We start from the raw sequence: 16,132 nt of genomic DNA, 5'->3' as shown, positions 1-16,132 counted from the left end.
GGTTCAAAACTGATCGCCTGGTTTATTATGCACAGCAATCGTGAGACAATTACTAGAGCCCTGTTGCTAGTACCCATCCACCCCAAAGCAGAATACTTGACGTCCATCCAGAGGTTAGCAGCACATCAGTGCAAGAACACTGTGCCAAACTGGTGTCCTGCTTACAGCATTTAGGCAGATGCATATCGGGGTACGTGGCTGAATTATCGATGAGAAGCTCACTATGGGCGAAAAGAGAACCTCATATCTAAATGCATCCCCGGTACTTTCCTAATGAGAAAACAGCCCATAGCCGGCTCCATCTCAACTACTCCGAGCGGTAAGCCCGCTCCGCCAAAAATGATACAAATTTGATCAAATTGGACATGGAATCTTGCAGCCTTTATATCCTTTGGAGCAATCATTGCTCCCTTGTTACCTTTCATTTGATTCTTAATTCAAGCACAACGGTACTATTTCTGTTTGACAGTACAATATTAAGCGATGAAGAGCCGATGGTATCCGGACGCAAGATACTCTCGGAGTAATAACTCCGTGGTGGCGTACATTGGGCTGCTCCGTAACCAGTAAACAATCTATCTTGACGCGCACTAATTCCGAAGCAAACTTAAGCTGTTTGATGCAGAACGTGAGCCTGTTGGATTCTAAAAGTAAGGCCGGCTCGGTTGACTATAATATAATGTTCAGTGTATTGGTTTCCCTCCCCTTCCCTTTTACTCTTTTCTTCCTTCCTGTGTTCTCCAATTCGATGTTAACGGGCGGTAATGTGCATAGGCTTTAGTTTTTAAGAGCGAGGTAATAAATATTTGCTACCAGATTTTAGAATATACAAGCTGTTCTTACTCATAGCAAGAGGGAATTAAGCTCTATGCTGTACTGAAAGGGAAGAACAAGGGTCACTTGGAGCTTAGAGCACGCTATGCTGCAATATGACTAAGGCGGAACCCAGAACTGGCAAATGTGAACTTGACCATAGCCGGATGTCCGGCTTCCAGGTATTCAAGAAGCAGCAGCAGAGCAAGCGTTAGTATGACTTGTGATGTGTCGGTCCATACGGCCTATTGGTGAAGAAAGCGAGCATCCAATTCTATGGCTGGAGAAACTCAAGCATGACACTTTAACATCGGACCAGTCAGTATGTCAGTCCGCTGGAACTTATGGCTTTCTGGAAGGTTGGCAACTCTAGTAATGTCTTGAAATCCACTACTTGCAATCAAGCGCAATTAGAAAGGATTATCTTGCGCATGGGACTGGTTTGTCATGTGTTTGATCACAGACGATGGTGCAGCTCTCTGAAGTCTCATTCTTCGCCTTTGGCTTCTAATTTTATCCCGTACTGGTCAGTTGAGTTTCCCCTATATCTTATGATGTGACTATAAAGCCCGTGAGCCCTGTCCGGAGACATAACCGCCCTATTTCCCTCAGTCACTTCTATAGCCTACCCTGTCGCTTTCTTATTCAGCCTCCGCACAATGGAAGCCTTTGATCTCTCCGCTGCTCCCCCGGAATTCGCGGTCTGGGCACCAACAGTTTATGCCCTTAATGCTTACACCAACATAATCTGGCTCTATGTGTACTATGGCATGATATACCGATCTTACAAAGACAAGTCCTTTGCCATGCCACTCATTTGCCAGTGTCTCAACATCGCATGGGAGATCACCTTCGGTTTTCTATTCTCTCTAGACCACTGGCTAATCAGTCTTACCTTCCAAGTCGCCACGATAAGCAACTTTGGCGTCATCTTCGCGGCGATCAAGTATGGGTCCAGAGAATGGGACCGATCCCCAATGATACAACGCAACTTGCCTTGGTTATATGGCGGTGGGATATTACTGGCAATTGCAGGACACACTTGTCTTGCGTCAGAGCTCGGCATGGTGAAGGCTTGCTTCGCGAACGCAATTGTATGTCAGGTTATCCTGAGCGTTGGATATGTCAGTCAGCTTTTGGTTCGGGGAGCCACGCGTGGATTTTCCCTTCAATTATGGTTCGTATACCCACATCTCGAAGACAGACAAAATAGGTTTGTTGAAAATGGGCTAAACTTCGAGTCAGGTTCTTCCGGTTCACGGGCTCGTTGACTCTAATCCCGGAGTTTTACCTTCGTATTAAGTATTGGCCTGAGGCTTTTGGATGGCTGGGCGAGCCTTTTATGCTCTGGTGCTGTTATCTCTATCTCGGCTTTGATTTGGCATACCCAGTGCTCTTTTGGTATATACAACGACGGGAGAAGGAGGAGGCGATGGCCAAGGCTATTAAGGACAGGTAGCACTATGCCTTCATAATTTAAGATAGAAGGCGGTATGATGCTGAAGGCTGGTAGAGGTTTGCCCGGGGGGGTACCTTTATATAGGTATATGTGAACCAATCGTACCTATTAACAGATAGAAGAGGGCTAGGCATGGGGGTTTCTTTCCCTTTTGTGTGTGTGTGTGTGTGTGTGTGTGTGTGTGTGTGTATGTGTGCGTTTCCAGTCTTTTTGTCCAGCCCTAATTGTTATTAATTATTGGAATCTCTAGCTCACTTTGCTACTTACAAGCTGTAATATATCTTTCTCATTCTTCTTTGCTGCAAGATTCGATGAATATCAGATGCTTTCCGATCAAAGTTATCTAATACCATCTCCCCCGCATACTCTCAAGAAAGCTATCCGAAACCTGACAATTCTCACGCTTGGATATCACTTTCATTCCAAGTGACACTAATAGTTACATCATATATGGGTAGCTACATAGGCCTAGCAGGATAGCAGGAAGATAAAGACCTTCTTTGTCGAGAGACTTGATATTATCAAATATAAGAGTTCGTTCGACAGATTTTGTATCATCTTTCTTCATCATCGATACCTTCCTTATCTCCCTTGGGGGACCATCTAACTCATTCAAAATTCACTGAATTATATGAAAGAAAAAGTTGGTAAGATGGATTCTTTGAATATTTCCACAGCATCGAATTACTTGTAACTGAGAGACACCCTATCAAACAACCGTGTAATTAACAAACCTCAAATCATGCCTGAAGGTGAGTGTTGTCCAACCTCGGCCCACAAGGCTGTGCTGTGGATGTACGTATTAGTTGTCAGTGGGGGCCAAAGACAGACAGGAATCGACCAGACTAGACTAGACTAGACTAGACCAGACCCTTAACACCTAAGTAACTACCCAGTAATGTAGGGTATTACACAAACGGAAGTCATCCATCTCCGAAATGTGCCAACTAATCATTGATCTCAGGTCAGGTGCCAATACTCACTCACAATAATGTCAGTGACTGACTGACTGACTGACTGACTACTGCCTGGTCATCCTTGATGCCTGCTGAGCGGGTGTCTGTCTACTTTAGACTTTACGGGTCAGGAGATAACTAACCTAGATAGATAATCTCCACTCAAAGAACTTGTGGCCGTCAGGGTTCCATGGGTACCGCCAACGGTTAGACCCGTGGGTATTATTTCCCTGGGTGAGTAACGAAGTAGTGAGCGGAATTCTCCTATCGAGGAGTGAAATTTATTTAGATAACAAACAAAGTAAGTAAGTATCTATCGAAAAAGCAGGCTGAAGTTGGTGCAGGATGGTGTGGAGAGATTGATGACTGGCGTGGGTGGCGCTTTAGACGCCCAACCTCTCTTTCTCTCTCTTTCACTCACTCACTCACTCGCACAATGGAAGATGCCGTCTTTTGGACGGACTGCTAGAAGCTACTACCAACATCCATCGACTAACCATCTGTTGGGTCACTTAAATGGCTGTGACGGGATAGACCAATCTCACTCTTTACTTCCTATAGCTAGACCACCTAGCCTACACAATACTACAGTGTCAATAGCCGCCCATCGCCTGTCAATTGTTCTATAAACAGAATGTTTAATTCGACTCCGTAGTAGTAGCTTCAGCGCTTCTGCATGAAGAAGGGGGAGGGGGGTCGAGCTTCGCGTAAAATCGAGGACTCTCTGCCTATGATCGAAGACACCAGTGGGAAAGTACCTGAATCCTTAATTGTCGCCGCCCGCAGCTGATCCCCAAGGCGGCCCAATCTTTGCCAATCCCCCACTTCAGCTGAGCGAAGCGCCCGCGTTTACGAGGCACGAGGGGCCGGTTTTTTCTTGTTTTCGCTCTTATTATTTGACCACTTCTTTTTCTTCTTCTCTTTTCTTCTCTTCCTTCTTCCTCTTTGTCCATTTCTCACCTACTTCTTTACTTTCACTCTGACTTTCATCGTTGAATTGTCCCGAATTTCAGCAGCATCAGCATCTTGTTCTGCTCGAGATCAGGGTTGCCAGTCTCCCGCCACACCACGGCTGATTTGCTGCCCACTTATCGACGTCACACCCCACCAGCCTATTCATCTGACCCTCTACTACTATACTATCCACGCACGCAGCAAGTTGCTCATAATCACAGAAGAGGGAGGCGGGATATAGGCGGAGCAGATACAAAACACAAAAAAATCACCGCCATGTATTCCTCCTATCCTAGAGGACGGCACCTCCTCACCGATTCGGAGTCTGACTTCTCCGAATCGGATTACTCCATGGTAGAGACGACTCCACGCCGGAAAGTCACTACTCGTCGACGCTCCATCTCCCGCCACCGCTGGAGCCCCGAACACATCCATAGTAACACCTACCTCAGCCCCGTGATCCATGACCACCACGCGCCTCAACGCTCCGCCTCCACGGGCGCCCGTCGTCGTCCCGATCGTGAGCGCGAGCGCGAACGCAACAACCAGCCCGTCGCCGTCATCGTCGACGTCCACAACAAGTATGACGCCAAAGCCGACGCCAAGACAGATGCGAAGAGCGATGCCAAGAATGACGCTCGGAACAAGAGTGCCACCAAGAACCGGAAACAGGAACACAAGATGCAGCAGAACTACATCGATCCCTACGAGTCGGAGGATGAGACCAGGTTGCGGGATCATCGACGAGCTCGCACTCGCCCGAGTAGTATCTCCCGGGAGGCATCACCGCTCCCACCTACGAGGGATTATGAGCTGATGCTCGATACGCGGTTCCTCGAGAGGAATGATGCCCGTCAGGACCTAGAGCTCCTGCGTCATCAGCAGGAGATCGCCCGTCTAGAGCGGGAACTGGCTCGTCATCGTGAGACTTCCCAGCATCGTCAACAGCAGCAGTTGCAGCCGCAGCAGCCTCCCCCGCCTCCGCCGGCGCCCGAGCATGAGCATCGCTCACCTCCTCCTCACCATCATCACCATGAGCTCCGGCTGCTGAGGGAGGAGGATCTGTACGAGGACGAGATCAGTGAGCGGCTGCGACGGCTGGAGCGGTACGAGAAGAAGCAGCGCATGGAAGAAGAGCAGCGTGAGGCAGAGCATCGCTACCAACTCATCAAATTCGAAGAGGCACAGCGTAAGGCTGCTGAGCAGGAGGAGCTCAGCCAGAAGATGCGTCAACGGAAGCTGGAAGAGATCCAGCGCAAGATGGAAGAGGAGGAGGAGAAGGAGCGCATCAGGAAAGAGCTTCGTGATGAAGAGGCCAGGCGGATCCTGGCTGAGCAGGAGCGCGCCCGCAAAGAAGCCGCGATGAAGCAGGCCGCTATCGAGGAGTGGAAGCTCAACGAGGAGCGGAGAATGATCGCTGAACGGGAAGAAAGAAAGAGACGTGACGCCGAGTTCAAGGAGAGACTACGACTCGAGTTCGGCTACGACGAAGAGCAGCTGGAGAAGATTATCAAGAAGGAGAAGGAACCCGAGAAACCTAAGGAACCGGAAAAGCCCAAGGAGGAGCCTGAGAAGCCAAAGGAACCCGAAAAGGAGAAGGAGAAGGAGAAGGAAAAGGAACCTGAGCCCCAACGGACTACTTGGATCAAGGTATGCCGTCAGCTCCCGCCCCCCGCCCCCCATAACCCTATTAAAGCTGTTCATCTAACTCACTGGCGCAGGTCCACCGCAAACATCTTCTCCCCGACACACTTATTGCCTACCGTCTACCCTGGGACTGGGACGAGGTAAGTTGAACCCTAAACACTCTAGGTACCGTCGACGATGACTGACTGTGAACAGCTCGACGGCAACTACATCATCATCAAACAGTGGATCTCCGAGGACTTTCAGGAGGAGCTGTTCGCTCACTCGCGGCGTCTGCGTGAGGGCAAGCTTGTTGCTCAGCACTCGAGCACCCTGACCGAGCTGAAGGTGAACGACCGAAAGAAGGACAAAATGTACCTGGTCCGCAAAAAGAACCCCGGCTCACGTGCCTGGATCTTCACTTGATCTTGCAGTTTTTTTTGACGCGCTACGAAGTGTGATACCATGATTTGATGAGTCTGATTTGGTTCTTGTGTTCTCTTGCCTCGTCTGTCAATATTTGTTCTCTTCTTGTTCATTTGCACAGCTATCCTATAAAAGATGTTGGCATAATGATTTGTCGAGTCATGATGTCTTGATTTTTCGTTCCATGAGTTGGGATTTGAACAGTTGCTATATATATGATACAATGATGATGATGATGACCAAACGTCGACCCATGCAGTCCGTATCCGAGGCCCTTTTATACCCATAACAATAACAAACTCCGGCCCTAACTAACCCCTTCCCTTCTAAGGAATCTAAAACAGAGAACCTTACTATAATCTACAGACAGCCTATTCTCCCTTTGATCCCCACTGGACTTCGGCCCTCAGAATCAACTCCTCGTAGACCGTCCACGCAAGCGCAGAACTAAGCGCTTTCCTCGTAATCCGCAGCCCCAACCCGCCAAATAGACTTCTTACTCCATCCTCTTGCACCATCAACCTCACCGCCCGCATCATGTTCCCATACCGCCCCGGCATCAGCTGCAACCGGGTCTTGACCGCATCGAATGGGTTTGTAATGGTAGTGGCCAGCCCGGCCGCCAATCCCCCAGAGACGAAATTGATTGATGACGACTTCAGTGGCTGCTGATCAGACGAAGAACCTGATAAGCCCGCCAGTCGCCGTTTCAACTGCTCGTAAAACAAAACGTATAGTCCTGCATACGGCGCATCACGCGCCGCTGTAGCTCCAAATCCGGAAAACAGGCCCCGGAATCCCTCTGTCCGGACTATATCTCGCCCCGCGCTGAAGAGACTCCGATAGGCGTAGTAGTCTGATTCGTAACGAACTTTTAGCACGGTCACTGGCATCATGACGAAGCCAGCAGCAACCCGGGCGGCAGCCCCGGTAGCTAAATTGGCGGTGTTGGACAGTTTGGGCAGTGCGGAGGAGCTATTGGTGACGGGAGCAATGCCATTCGATTGAGCGAGACCCGTGCGAAGGGCGTTGAGGCTCGTAAAATACAGTGCTGAGCCGAAACCCGTGCGAAGGGCGGAAGGGAGTGTACCACGCCATAGATTGCGGATTGGATTCGGAGAGGAGAGGATGGCCTTGAGGGTTGGAAGGAGGGAGGCGTTTTGAGATTGTTGTACACGGGTTTTGAGGAGATCAGCGGGTTGGAGAAGGATGGAGGAGGTAAGGCCCGAGAAGAGCCCTGCGGTGAAGTGGAAGGTCGTCTTAGAGGCTGTTCGATTGATCGTTCGTTAGGGTTTACTCAATGGAGAAAATAGTAGATGAGTGGCCATACAGGTTGAGGTGGTTTTCACCTGCGGTACAGCATAGACCGCATTGTTCGACATGGCTTCGGATCCCGCAGCCAGTGCTAAGAATGTGTATAGATAGAGGAGTGATTTAAGAGGGCACGCGTGATGAGATCAACTCATCCGGGGCACTGCACGACAATGGCTGGAGAAGAATTTGAGATTGAGACAGACCGCTTGAAGCGGTGACGGTCACATTAGTGGTAATCAGGATAGCATGGCAAAAGCGAAGAGGCGTGCGATCAGATTTGCAAGGATGATAGGTGATAAGAATGACTTTTCAGCGAGTGTAAGAAAGAGAAAGGGAAAAAATGTGACAGACGGTGTAGATACGAAGCGGTAGACTCGATCCTACCCAAAGCGGAGGGCCGTTGGTGAAGTCATCTGGCGCCGGGCGGAAAGCATCTCGATTGGCTGCAGATCACCAGCCACAGTTGCCGCGGCCGTCGCCGCCTCCCAACTTCTTCCGATATCTCCGGCGTAAGGACCTGCCAAAAGTGGCACACCAACAGGTACAGTTTCAGGTTAAGGTTAACGTACCTGTGCAGTGACTGACAGGCACTACTAAAGAACTACTAGGATACATCCATGCTGTGTCTACTTCATGATATTATACCCAACAACCAGGCCTATCGCTGCTCACTTCTTACCATTCACCAATATTACGTTCAGTACTACGAAGTACTAGCAGTAGTCACAGGGCTGATCATGTCGAAATACGGAAATTTTCAGCAGTGAAATACTAGGTAGGCTGCCTTTGGGCAACGTTAGATAATCCAATCCACGAGCTTTCTCCGAGCAGGTGCCGTCTTAGCACTTTTACAATGTGAGACATAGGGAGGCACTATGGCCTATGCATGCAGAAGAATGCAGGTTGTTAAAACACCATTCCATTCATTCCACTTGGCCAACGCTCACGGCGGATGTATTTACTCTGTAATCTTACCGCCCATTGTTCCCGGCGGCAAACCGCTCAGGCCCATCGAACCAATAGGGACCCCGTAATTGGCGGGTGACATACCTTCCTCCGTACTTAACCGTCACATTCACGCCGGTTCGGTTGGACGTTAGGCGACTGGGCTGCAGATCGGGCGTATTAGTCGACGTCACGGTTCATGGGGAGCCGGTAAGGCAGAGTAACTGGTAAGTTCGATGGCCACCCTCAGTTGTCAAACTTAACTGCCCTGCCTTTTCCTTTCCTCTCTTTCGGGAATCTGGCCTTTCTTCAAGAAGTTACCCCTGCTATGCCCTCCTGCTCGTAACTCCCGTCGTTCCATTGTGGTCCGCCAGAGACGTCACCAATCCCTCCACCCTGCGGAGAGCTGAGCTGAGTCTCCGTCACCCATCATGCCTCTCTCATCCTTCCTACCTCATATTCCATATCCACCCTCCAGGGAAGGATATTGGAGCCCCGTCACATCTACGCTGAATTGGTGCGAGGAGGTATGCGCGCGCACAGTCTCACTTCATTCTTTGGTCACACTCTTACTGTTACAATAAGTTGCTAACCATCATGCGAACGAGATAGGATTACTATGCCACCATCTACTCCGCAGAGATCGTCAACACGCTGACAAACCTGCTGTTTATGGCCCTTGGAATCAAGGGTTTCCTAAGTTGTCGTCGCAATGGACATGATTCTATCTTCCAGGTCGCTTACCTTGGCTATCTGCTGGTCGGAACTGGAAGCTTCCTCTTCCATTCAACGTTGAAATGTAAGTGAAGTATCATAGTGGGGGAGGGGTAACCTGTGTTGTTCAAGATTGCTGACCCGTGCATGAACCTCACAGATCCCATGCAGCTGGTCGATGAATTGTCCATGATATACACCACGTGTCTGATGTGCTACGCATCCTTCTCATACTCCAGACCGAATGGCTTTCGCGTCATCCTGGGCATCTTCCTTGCCAGCTTGGCGATCTTCATCACCCTCTACTACCACTACCTCCAGGACCCCCTGTTCCACCAGAACGCATATGGCATCTTGACAGCCATCGTCCTCATCCGCAGCATGTACACCATGGAGGTGACGCTTCGTCCTCGCTGGCGTCATTCGACGGAAGAGGACAGGCTTGCGCGTGAGAAGCAGGGCCTGCCTGTTCCGACCAAGGAACACCAACATTACGAAAATGTACGGGACATTAAGACTCTCAAGACCATGTGGTTCATGGTCATCTACGGTTTGAGCGTGTTCCTGGGCGGGTTTGCCATCTGGGGCTTGGACAATGCCTTCTGTTCGAAGATCCGCGGATGGCGCCGGCAAGTGGGTCTTCCCTGGGGTATTCTACTGGAAGGCCATGGTTGGTGGTATGTTTCGCGCTGACACCCTGCGTGCTGTTTCTGCATACTAATCCATCTACTAGGCATCTGATGACTGGCCTTGGGGCCTATATGTACCTCGTTTGGGGCATCTGGCTCCGACACTGCTTGAACAACCGGCAAGAGGAGTACCATCTCTGGTGGCCTCGCTTTTGGAACATCCCCGAGGTTCTCCGCACCAGCGCCCCAGGCAAGGGCGCGAACGGGGTGGCCAAGAAATCAAATTAACTGGACTCACTCCTTCCCTTATTTCTTTGGTGTTTTAGACCTGGCCTCTTGAGGAGCCTCGAGGACTGGAGCTTCGAGTGCTCTTCTGCGTCAGGATGATCGCTCCCTTACAGTTTTGTTGATCGAGTTGCTTATAGACCTGCTCTGAGCTGCTCAGAAGTATACCATTATATCCTATAGATAAGAAATTGAGACCAAGAGATAAATATAGATCTCTCTATCGGGGTATTTCATTGGATACGCAAGTATCTCGCTGGAAATGTATATGCGTAGTTACATCTAACCTCTTGCTGAGAGGACACAGTCTATACAACCGCTGGAGTAATGTGCGATCTTTATCCACAAACGATCAATCAACCATTCAGAGCTTTGACTGGGCAGGATTCTTCTTCGGCCGTTCAGGACGCGGAACATGCTCCTTCCACCGAGAATCGATCGTGACCTTCTCGACCTTTGACTTCCGACTCCACTGTTCCTGGAATTCTCGCTCCTCGGTTCTCCAACGCTCCAACTCAGCACCCAACCATTTACTCGCCGCATCGGCACACTCTTTAGGAGCCTCCTGAGCAAGCAGATGGCCAAATTCGGCAAGATAAACATCCCGCACCCTACCAGCAGGAGCCCCGCCACTGCCACCCAGCCCCGTTCCGGTAGCAGCCATCTTATCCGCCATCATCTCAGGCAAACACATATCTGATTTACCTCCAAAGATATAGCAGACACTGGGACGAAGATGCGGGAGCATGGAGAACACTCGCGACGGTTCTGGTCGGTAAAATGGCCATGAGCCCAGATGTTCGGGATTCAGATCTGGATGGGTCACTTTGTTCACGGGGACCTTCTTTCCTGGGGGCCCATCGTAGTTGGGTCGCGAGAAGGTGAAAACTTCTTGGTGGAGGGTTGTTCTGAGCGTGACAGGGCGGTCATCGCTTCCCTCCCTTTGCTGGGATTCGTCTAGTGGGTGAATGGCCGTGGGGAGCTCGCGGAGACCGTGCTCGATCCAGCGGTCGAGGACGCGGGAATCCCAAGCTAGGTAGAATGGGTTTCGCTTGAAGGCCTCCGCGGCGGCTTTCCGGGATGGCCATGTGTCTCGTCGGTAGGTGGATAATTGGGTCGTTTTGGCGATCCGTTGTCTTTGTCGCATGGCCATCTCGAGCCCGTCGAGCTGGGTGGATTCACGTTGTATTACGGGGTCCAGGAGGACTAGACTGTGGATGAGACGTGGGTGCATAAGGCATAGCTGTGCGCTGTGGGAGGCGTTAGGTTATGGGTTCGTGGTAGGGTTGGGTTGGAGAGCATACAGGTGTGCACCGCCCATGCTATGTCCTATACCGACGATGGGGCGAGGCATTTCCTTGCGCTTGACGTTGATAAGGTGGAGGAGGTCTCTGGGATGGTCGAACCAGCTGGCTATATGCACCTCGTCAGCATTGTCCCGGCAGCTGACGAGAAAAGAAAAGGGTTGGTTCTGTACGGTCGTTGCCCAAGAGGTGTTCATTTACTACGCTGCTCTCGCCCTGGTGCGCGACATCCGCCATCCATATACTTCTGATTCGGAAGCCATTTGCTTTTGATCGAGCGTATAGCTCCTCCCATAGAGGTTCATAGAGCTCCTGGTATATGCATTAGTCACCTTCATTTGAATTCAATGTTGAGATGACCTCAAACCTTAGGAAACCCATTGGCATGCGCAGCAAGAATCGTTACATCCCCTGGCTGTGGGTTGGGGTTATCGAGCGGGATATATTGCTTCACAACCAGATTTAATACATCTTCTTGGCCATTTGCCGTCGCCGCGGGATACTCTCTGATATGCTGGCATTCGACGATATGCTCAACGACCCGAAAGGGGCCAGAGGAATTTGAAGGTAACGACATTTCTTTTTCTGAATCAATCAAGTGAACTTCGTAGTATCGTACGACTCCACGGCGACGCTGGTATATATGAATTAAAGGCAAGGGGGAGCAGTTATTCCCCGGATCGGAGGGTTCGAACTGCCGGGGCTGACGATGAGCCGAGGCTCAGGATCAAGAGCGACCGGGGAAAAATGGCCGATCGCTTGATGGATAGTAATGTCAGGCGGGGAACGTGAATGGTCGGCTGATACCACTAGTCATGATACAATGTAACGGTTACGGCTCGGGGGATCGGGTTATATTGCAGTTAACTTGCCATTGATAATGTCAAAGTAGACACCCCTAAATATATCAACAGGCAAGATGGCCGAGTTGGTCCAAGGCGTCAGGTTAAGGTCCACCTTAATACCTAGCTTCACAGCTTCCTGATCATCGTAAGATGGCGTGGGTTCGAATCCCACTCTTGTCATATCTTTTTTTCTTTTTTGCTTTGGCATATAAGCCATACAGTATATATAGGATATGCAGGTGGTCTTCTTTTTTATGGCACTTTTCGTCGGTTATCGCTACCTAGGATTCTGTAGGTACTACGTCGATGCTCCTTCAGGATGATGACAGACATGCGGGTGGGCTGTAGCGGGAGTAACTCCCAAACTAGAACCAGATATATATTTGATGTCATGATACTACTACTACTAGTTAGTACTACTCCCTAGAAATCATCGAATATCCAAGCAAATTGGGTTGCATCTCCCTATCATTCTCACTGCATTATCAGATCAGGACACCGCGATGGTCCCTACAGAAATTCTTATGAGCGAACAGTTCACCACATTGCCAATCTACATAGTTGTACCCACATGGGAAGTTGATTCACTAGTTGCTTCCTTCCGTGACATGACCCCACGGCTTATCTGCTTATTGTTTGTCCGCAAGACCGTAACATCACCAACAAATTATTAAAACCAGAGCTTACAAACTCGAAAGCTCATAATATACTCTATACATGACCAAGACGACGTAGATAAGACGTGCCTGACAGCACAGATCGACGATTTTCGACGTATCTTATCTACACGTGACCTGGTGTCGTGTCGGCGCGTCTGCGCGTCGCATCGCAAAGCCACAAGAGGCAAAAGACGACTGCTCTCTCAAGCCGGACGTAATTTTCGCCCATGCTACTATCCCCTCTTAAAGCGCACCGCATACTTAACATATCTCCGTGCTGACCGTCAAATACCCACACAATGGCTGAGCAGGGAAGAGAGCTTCAACTCTTCAGCCAGTGCAAAGTCTGTATCATATGCTCCAAGGATCTCAGTGCTGATACAGCACATCAGGTAAGATAGCCACAGCCCTCGATATATTGGCAATTTACCCAGGCTAAATGAACGAACTATTGTCTAATAGCTCGCATCTACATTCGAAGAACATGGCGGTGAAACTGTGATCTATGAACCGCCAGCCACCTTCCCTCCCCTCTCCGATTTCACCCACCTCATCTCCTGCACGATTGACTTTCCTGCATTCGACGCGGCCGGCGATGCCCTGATACCAGTCGTCAAACCACATTGGGTGCATGCATGTTTAGCGAAGAGAAAGCTAGCAAATCCGCGCCAATATAGCCCCGACCCGCGGCTCTTCTTGAACGATGTAGTGATCACATGCGGTGATATACCAGGAGGCGATAAGGAAGCTATCATCGGTGGTGTTCTGGCGAAAGGTGGAATCTACAGCCCGAAGGTCTCTCAGCAGGTTACGCATTTGGTTGATTTGACCGCAGAGTCCGATAAGGCTCGATTAATCGCCGCTAAGAAGTTGAATATCAAGATAGTGCTTCCGCACTGGTAAGACGGATTGTCACCGAAGGGACTGGGTCAATCTAACAATGGTTTCCATACATAGGTTCGACGACTGCCTAAAGCTTGGCCGAAGAATCGACGAGCGTCCATATACCCTTCCCGACCCCGAAATTCTCCGCGCAGCGCCAGATGCACCCATACGTTCCTCAGAAAACCGTGACATCATCGGCGCATCCACGACGAACCCAGCCAACCTTCCCTCGTCTGTCAATTCGCCTGACGCGCAGCCAGCGCTTACTGTATTCCAAGATAAGAATGTCATGCTATCAACAGACCTCGGTATCGGCCCTCGTCTTCTCGGGTCTATCGAGGATATCATTAAGAGTGGTGGCGGCTCCATCACGACAGATGTCTCAAAGGCGGATATCTTGATATGTCGCTATAGAGAGGGGTTCGCATACCGCATGGCATCGAGGCTGAACAAGGACGTCGGAAACCTATCGTGGCTCTACCACCTGATGACCTACAACACCTGGACATCCCCTCTACGGCGATTACTACACTATCCTGTATCGCGGTCCGGAATCCCAGGCTTCAAGGGATTCAAGATCAGTTTGTCCAACTATGTTGGCGAAGCCAGAGCATACCTGGAGAACCTGATCACCGCGACAGGCGCAGAATGCACCAAGACGCTAAAGCAGGAGAATACGCATCTTGTGACTGCTCATGGCAACAGCGAGAAATGCGCTGCCGCAAAGGAGTGGGGATTGCAGGTCGTCAACCACTTATGGTTGGAGGAGAGCTACGCAAAGTGGAAGCTGCAACCCGTTTCTGATCCGCGCTACACCCATTTCCCTAAGAGGACGAATTTAGGCGAAGTTGTTGGCCAGACCAGACTTGACAGAACGGTCCTCGAAAGTATATTCTTCCAGAGTGAAAGCATAGCCAGAGAGCAGGAGAGCCCTCGACGGGCGATGCAGACTAAGGAACAGAACACCGTCGCTGCAAAGTCATCAGATAACATGCAACCACCGTCGGCGAAAGTGACAGAATCCGAGAGCGAGGTACCGCAGCAGCCGCAAATTGCAACACCGCGAGCGGCTGGAAAGTCGCGCAAGACAGCTACAAGTGATAATCATAAGCTACAAACGCCGGCGCGTGCCCGGCTTACGTCTGAAGGCAAGGAAAATGATACGCCATCCACGACAAGTAGCCGGAAGTCAAAGGAGGCCGCTACCGCTCGACTGCATGAAATCGCACCGGACATTGCATTGTACGAGAAAGAGAAGAAGCGTGTTGGTGGCGTGATCTATGGTGGTCGACGGAAGAATGACGAGGATCGGGTCACGCTCAACAATGGCAAGAAGCGGCGTTCTATGGAAGCGGAGGACAAGAGCGATGAAGAGGACAGCACGGAAGCAAAGAGACAGAAGAAGGGCAAGCCGTCTGTCGCGATGCATCTTTTAATTACAGGGTATCAAAAATGGGTTGGGAATCCGAAGAAGGAAGACTCGGATAAGGTTTGTTCACCTTCATATACATGTCTGTAATTGAGAAAGCCCTCTGACTTTGAGCAGCGCCAGCTCCGTGAGTTTGGCATCTTGGTTGTCCAAGACGCCCGGAGATGCTCCCATCTTGCTGCCCCCTCTATCCTGCGGACCCCCAAGTTCGTCAACGCGCTTGCATACGGCCCGGCTATTGTGAGCATCGATTTCATCACGCAATGCCTCGAACAAGACGAACTTCTGGAACCCGCTGATTTCCCACTAAAAGATGATGCTTCGGAAAAGAAATATGGTTTCTCTCTGGAGGAAGCGAAGATGAACGCCAAGAAGAACAAAAACAAGCTTTTGCAAGGGTATCAAATACACTGCGTCGAAACTATCCGTGGTGGTTTTGATGCGTTTAAGTCCATTGTCGATGCTAATGGAGGAGAATGCTCTCTCTTCCGTGGTCGCGTTTCGTACCGATCACAGCGCGAGGAGAGTGACGAGAGCTCTGGAGACGACGATCGCAGCCGCAAGGAGGTATATCTGCTGAGTAGCACTTCTGCAGACCACACCAAGCTGTGGCCGCGATTCCGCCAGATGGTCCTAAACAGAGGCAAAACACCACGGATAGTCCGGGTAGATTGGCTTCTTGACATTGCCATGTCGCAAACGCTGCGCGCCGCAGATGCATATGAGCTGGACGAGGAGATGGCAGATAAGATGGAGCAGTAGCTGGCTCTTGAGCACGGTGTTAGGAGTGCTGTGTTGAAACATATTTGTCTGTTATGAACAGCGGGAAACCCGTAGAGCTCTTTCGGGGACATTATCTGGTTTTTGTATATCCCTTACTTTATCATGA

The 16,132-nt window shown here is 50.2% G+C and overlaps 6 protein-coding genes and 1 non-coding gene across 7 annotated transcripts; 5 read left to right on the top strand and 2 right to left on the bottom strand.

Annotated features, from left to right (window-relative positions):
* Positions 1-1,472: 1,472 nt before the first annotated feature.
* On the top strand, positions 1,473-2,272 carry AKAW2_20836A (uncharacterized protein; the record flags this gene model as incomplete). The annotated part of the gene is made up of 2 exons (XM_041685593.1): positions 1,473-1,990; positions 2,059-2,272. The coding sequence occupies 2 exons, from the start codon at positions 1,473-1,475 to the stop codon at positions 2,270-2,272; spliced, it is 732 nt and encodes a 243-aa protein (XP_041539662.1).
* Positions 2,273-4,458: 2,186 nt separating this feature from the next.
* AKAW2_20835A (uncharacterized protein) lies at positions 4,459-6,234 on the top strand (the record flags this gene model as incomplete). The annotated part of the gene is made up of 3 exons (XM_041685592.1): positions 4,459-5,832; positions 5,904-5,969; positions 6,025-6,234. 3 exons carry the CDS (start codon positions 4,459-4,461, stop codon positions 6,232-6,234), a joined length of 1,650 nt encoding a protein of 549 aa, XP_041539661.1.
* Positions 6,235-6,605: 371 nt separating this feature from the next.
* On the bottom strand, positions 6,606-7,616 carry AKAW2_20834S (putative mitochondrial carrier protein; the record flags this gene model as incomplete). Its single annotated transcript, XM_041685591.1, has 2 exons — positions 6,606-7,501; positions 7,565-7,616. 2 exons carry the CDS (start codon positions 7,614-7,616, stop codon positions 6,606-6,608), a joined length of 948 nt encoding a protein of 315 aa, XP_041539660.1.
* A 1,308-nt stretch (positions 7,617-8,924) lies between these two features.
* Positions 8,925-10,124, top strand: AKAW2_20833A (ceramidase; the record flags this gene model as incomplete). Its single annotated transcript, XM_041685589.1, has 4 exons — positions 8,925-9,020; positions 9,106-9,292; positions 9,368-9,884; positions 9,941-10,124. 4 exons carry the CDS (start codon positions 8,925-8,927, stop codon positions 10,122-10,124), a joined length of 984 nt encoding a protein of 327 aa, XP_041539659.1.
* A 361-nt stretch (positions 10,125-10,485) lies between these two features.
* Positions 10,486-12,002, bottom strand: AKAW2_20832S (putative toxin biosynthesis protein; the record flags this gene model as incomplete). Its single annotated transcript, XM_041685588.1, has 4 exons — positions 10,486-11,371; positions 11,426-11,534; positions 11,599-11,737; positions 11,793-12,002. 4 exons carry the CDS (start codon positions 12,000-12,002, stop codon positions 10,486-10,488), a joined length of 1,344 nt encoding a protein of 447 aa, XP_041539658.1.
* A 336-nt stretch (positions 12,003-12,338) lies between these two features.
* On the top strand, positions 12,339-12,450 carry AKAW2_t20019A. Its single transcript has one exon. It is a non-coding gene; the product is annotated as a tRNA-Leu (tRNA).
* Positions 12,451-13,228: 778 nt separating this feature from the next.
* On the top strand, positions 13,229-16,005 carry AKAW2_20831A (uncharacterized protein; the record flags this gene model as incomplete). Its single annotated transcript, XM_041685587.1, has 4 exons — positions 13,229-13,321; positions 13,392-13,828; positions 13,887-15,303; positions 15,361-16,005. 4 exons carry the CDS (start codon positions 13,229-13,231, stop codon positions 16,003-16,005), a joined length of 2,592 nt encoding a protein of 863 aa, XP_041539657.1.
* Positions 16,006-16,132: the final 127 nt, after the last annotated feature.

Source organism: Aspergillus luchuensis, chromosome 2 (assembly GCF_016861625.1).
Source record: "Aspergillus luchuensis IFO 4308 DNA, chromosome 2, nearly complete sequence".
NCBI lineage: Eukaryota > Fungi > Ascomycota > Eurotiomycetes > Eurotiales > Aspergillaceae > Aspergillus > Aspergillus luchuensis.
This window is presented reverse-complemented; position numbering and strand designations above follow the sequence as displayed.